The sequence below is a fragment of the Montipora foliosa genome, chromosome 7, assembly GCF_036669935.1.
Source record: "Montipora foliosa isolate CH-2021 chromosome 7, ASM3666993v2, whole genome shotgun sequence".
NCBI lineage: Eukaryota > Metazoa > Cnidaria > Anthozoa > Scleractinia > Acroporidae > Montipora > Montipora foliosa.
Window position 1 is genome coordinate 37,780,973 of NC_090875.1, and position 5,000 is coordinate 37,785,972.

Below are 5,000 nucleotides of genomic sequence, written 5' to 3' on the forward strand. Positions count from 1 at the left end.
GCAAGTGGCGCTGAAGGATGGAGGTTAGTGTCGATGCACCACGCATGGTATAATTAATTGACAGATTGATCAGGTAATTCATTAGTTAATTAATTATTTTCTAACTGAGCATTATAGCATCATTTTAAATTTACTTTTTCCTTTCATCTTATACGCACGTGTTTTTCACTTTTAGGAGGTTTAAAGGTGTTGGTCGATGGAGAAGTATTTCAAGGTTTCGACAGTTTAACCAACGTCAGTTTGAACCTGAATGGCTCTGTAGCAGTATCACGTCCCGAAAATAGTTCCTTCCTTGTGACGTTTCCGTCTGGGATATCTGTGACAGTGACGGAAGTAAAAGAGTCACTCTCCATTGTCTTTGCTGCTCCTGTGTCATTTAAAGGTTTCACAAAAGGCCTTTTAGGCACCTGGAATGATGACGCATTGGATGATTTCCTGAGACCCGATGGTACCACACTGAATCATAACGCCACAGGAAGAGAAATCCACTATAATTTTGGACAGAAATGTAAGTTACTTGACTGGGTATAGCTTGGTTTCCCAGAAGGAAAATGTGGTATTCTAAAAGTTAGAACTACAAATTACTTTTTTTTCGGAAATAGGCTTTGAAAGTTTAATCTCTCATCAAAATACGGGATGTAATTTCTTTTTTAACGCCATCTAGTTTTGGAACAACTTTGTTGTTCAGGGGCAATTCACAGTTTTTCAATTATACGGCCAATGTTCTTTTTGTTTTCCTTTTTTGTTACAGTATATACATTATGCAACACTATAATATCACTTACATCAGAGGTTACGAAGGCAGATTCATCGCAGATGCCAAAGTAGCAGGGAATTTTGAGTTTTTTCCAACCTTATGGGTGATTAAGTAAAATTCGTGAACTCCGTGAACTCCTGTAAATGTACAAACTGCAAACTGCTAATCAGAAAACTAATCTTCCTGTTGCTTATTTCAATGAAAGATGTTGATTGTACTTATTACTAAGTGGAATGGTTTCCATTTTCAGGGCAAGTTACGTTTAACACATCCCTGTTCGCTTATAACCCTGGAGAAGATGTAAACACCTTCAAGAATGAGTCATTTGAGCCACTTTTCCTGGATAATATCACTTTCGCGAGTGACGCTTTAAGGCAGCAAGCAGAGGCTATTTGCCAAGGAGATGTCAACTGCTTATTCGACATAGCCTCTACAGGAGACACAGCAGTTGGAGAGAGTACTAAACAAATATCTGTGCAGCTGGAGAGCGAATCGGAAGAATTGCGTAAGTTAAAAGCGCATCTACAAACGAAGATATGAATGAGGCTTAAGTGATAGCTGAAAATTGAGGGTCTAAAATAGGACCTTCTAAGCCCGCTTCACGCCACTAATTTTTCTTTAATCCCACCACCCCACCTGCTCCTGACATCTCATCTCGATCCCGTTTTTAAGTGTGCATTTATTTTTGGACTAGACGCGGTTTTTAGAAGGAAATGCATCATAGCCTCTTTCTTTATTTACGATGTAGAAAGCAGACGCTGGTTTTAGTCTCCCAAATTTACCAACTTTTGGGTAAGTTCTTTTGGATCGGAAAACAGCACATGACTCAGCGAAGAAAAGGGAAAGCAGTGGGTCTGCAGAAAGCTTGGTGAAATGTGGGGCATAATGGGAAACATCAATATTTTAGAACATTCAACATTTTTGTTCACTGCCATCCTTTCATGAGATATTCCAATCATATACTGAAGTGAATAAATATTTTACAGCATCACGTCGAGGAAACAAAAAGACAGTAACATTCGAACATACTGCATGCCTTCAAGATACAGTTTCTGTTAAATTTTAAAATGAAATCTCAACTGTTCAATCAGGGTTAACACTGCACAGGCATTTTCCCAGGAATGACTAGCGCCTTTCCACTTTCCATTTCGTCAAGGGCTCAGCTTTTTTTTTTTTTTGTCAACCTTTGTTGCCTTAATTGAAAGACGACAAAATGAATTTCTAGTGGGACCGAGTCAAAAAATCACATGTTTAGTAAACCTCACCGGGTCGCCAAACCGAGATGTCTCTCCTACCAAAAATTTGACGTCCCGGCTGAGTTGAAGATTATCACTTTCTTGTGGACCCTTCTTCTTCAGGCCCTTCTTCTTCGCTACTGGAGCTATACTCTCTTTGCTCTTCCTGCTTTACGTCATGGTCATCACGATCAGGGGTGCTGAAGAGTCCACCGTTGGCATTAGAGTCAGCGGTTGTGACTTCATCTGCCGTGACAGCATTTCAAGTGAGAATAATGTTGTCACTCACGGGGACCTCTTTCTGGTACAGCTAGTCCGGCAGCGTACCAGCCCGAGCCATTGTTGTTTCTTACCTTACACTTCCCTGGTGCCATATGTTTTAGCCCAATCTCGCATCATTGCAATTTCTTCGTGAGAACCCTTGCCTACAGGAGTGTGTTCCATTGGAGGAATGTCGAATAGGCCAAGCGTCCATTAAGGTAGCGAATACCATGATCCTCGACTCGTATAGTAATGTGCCGACCGATAGGTCGTTCCTTTTTAATCCTTCCTTAACTGTTTTTCCAAAGTCTCTCGGGTATTGAAACATTGTATTGACCTGGCTCTTGTGATGAACAGAAGAATGAAGATTTTCCACATAAAGGGTCATAAAGCTCAGCAAATTTGTGCTGTCATAGGAAAAGTGACTGAAATTCTGTTGAAGGCATTCCAGTTCCCATTTTAGCAGCTTTACTGAGCGCACAGTCTTGGCGGCAACACTTCCTTTGAGGACCATTCAAAGTAAACAATTAGTAATTCACTGGCTTCTTTTGACAAAGTCGGACTGTTAAGTGGGTCGGTGTTTATTGTTGAGAACCCAACCGTAGAAAAAAAACCACCCGTGTAAATGGAAGTCCATCCATTCCCCGCTCGTAATAATCAAGAATTACCGCATCCCGCCATAAAAATAATGAACTTTCCGCTTCCCGCCCACCTCTATTCATCCCGGATCACACCTGCAAATCGGCTTTTATCCCGCATCTCGCCAGAGAAAAAAAGGCTTATTCCGCATCCCGCCAACCCCATGTTAGGCCCTCAAGATTGGTGTCACTTTTACCCGCGACAGCTGAGTAATTTCGACATTCTTAGGTTATGGCTGAGAAGTGAATTTACAAGTTTTGTTGATAGCTGAGGTATAGGTTGACTGGAAACGGGGAAATAGCTGAAATCTCAACTGATGTGAGACTCCAGTAAACCCAACCAGACCCTTTGAAACATATACACGTAAGCCATTTGTTTCCAAGTCATTGGAAATCTCCCAAAATAACTGACATCATAACTTTCATCTTAACAAGCCTTATTCTTTGATTGGATTAGACCTTTTTTGAAATTTCGTCATGAATTTCAAGCAACTCAGAGTTTTGATATTATGACATGCTTCAATAAGTGTATTGTGTTGCCATGATGAAAAAGTGTTAGAAATTGGATAGAGGTACAAAGAACGGCAAGCGAAGAGAAAAAGGAAGTGAGGAGGAGGGGGGTTCAGGGTGAGGGAATATCCCATGTTACAAAACTAACCCGGAAAATCAGCAACAGTCCTTTGAAAAAGTATGTACAAATTACCATCGTATTCTTACACATTTGCTCTTTTAGATAATTTCCCCCCCAAGATTCTGTCTGGGCCTTCCGAGCTTAATTTGACAGTGAACACAACGGTCAGCATAACTGTCACTGCAGAAGATCCCAACGGTGATCCCGTGACCTTTAACGTCTCCGGTAGTCTTCCAAAAGGGGCCAAATTATCAACCAATGTTTCGTCCGTGACGCTAACTTGGAATGTAACCACCGAAGAGGTAACTAATCAAAACTGAAGTGTAGTTAAAATACAACAAATGTTCATCATCGTAATGTTAAAGATAACGATGACGATTATATTTCTTTTCACAACAGTAATGATGACGATAATAATGATATATTTTACATCGTCTAGGTTTCTTTCGTTAGTTAATACGTGGGTCCTATTTTTGGGTGCAACAACGGTTTACTCTCTTCAATTCCCCTTCGTCGACATATTACATTTCATTTATCTAACTCATTTAATAAGAACTATGCGTTGATAAAGAGTACTTCGTTACCAATACCATAAATTTCGATAGAAATTCTATGTTCAATAACTCTTATTAGCGCTGTCAAAAAGTTTATTTATTGAATTTCTAAAATTTTATAGACTGTCATCAGCGGGGGAGTAACCGTGCACATGTAGCTGTATAGCCAAGATTTAAGTTATAGGTTAAGAATAAATTTTAGTGCTGGGTTAAATTTGAACATCTTTTTAACTGGCAAATTTTCTTTTCATATTTTTTACAGATTGATATAGAGTTTGTGGTAGCGGATGATTCCAAGCAAGCTACCGTACTGCGGCCATTAATAAACGTGTGCGCATGTCACAATCAAGGAACGTGTGTACCTGTAGATGAAAATGATGCAGATAGCAGTGGTCAAAGATTCAATATACTTGCGTGTGTGTGTCAGAATGGTTATACCGGCATATTTTGTGAGGCGGACCTAGATGCATGTGAGGAAAATTTCCAGCCTTGCTATCCGGGGGTCCAGTGCATTGATTTAAAGCCACCTGCAAACGAGTCAGGTTTCGACTGTGGTCCTTGCCCAGATGGGTTAACAGGAGATGGAGTCGAATGTACAGGTAATGGATAGCAATCTCCCCCCACCCCTCCACCTTCCCTCAGTCCTCCTCGCCCGATGGAGGTGTTTTTTGCAATTTTTAAATGGAGTTTGATTTAGGGGTACGAATGGTCCTTCGTACGAAATCGTTTTCTTAGCGGTTATGCGTGTCGCGCTTGAAATTAAAACTCTAAAGTCGCGGTCTCACCATGGAAAACGCTATTCGCGACTTCTCGGAAAGTCTTGCGTGTACCTTTCTCCACTCCTTAACTTGCAACGCTAAAACTTTCCTTAGTTGTTTCTTTATTCACCGCGAAAAATTTGATTGTTTTTTTTTCGCCCGTAGC

General features: G+C 40.5%; 1 protein-coding gene across 6 annotated transcripts in view; it reads left to right on the top strand.

The window, feature by feature from the left end:
- LOC138009464 (uncharacterized) overlaps positions 1 to 5,000 on the top strand; it is a 124,113-nt gene that overhangs the window by 97,517 nt on the left and 21,596 nt on the right. For all 6 annotated transcript variants that reach the window (XM_068856485.1, XM_068856486.1, XM_068856488.1 and 3 more), the window contains 5 exons: positions 1 to 23; positions 176 to 508; positions 1,008 to 1,262; positions 3,625 to 3,824; positions 4,339 to 4,675. The exon at positions 1 to 23 is cut by the window's left edge and continues 196 nt beyond it. In XM_068856485.1, coding sequence (XP_068712586.1) covers positions 1 to 23; positions 176 to 508; positions 1,008 to 1,262; positions 3,625 to 3,824; positions 4,339 to 4,675 — 1,148 coding nt within the window. The remainder of the gene's footprint in view (positions 24 to 175; positions 509 to 1,007; positions 1,263 to 3,624; positions 3,825 to 4,338; positions 4,676 to 5,000) is intronic.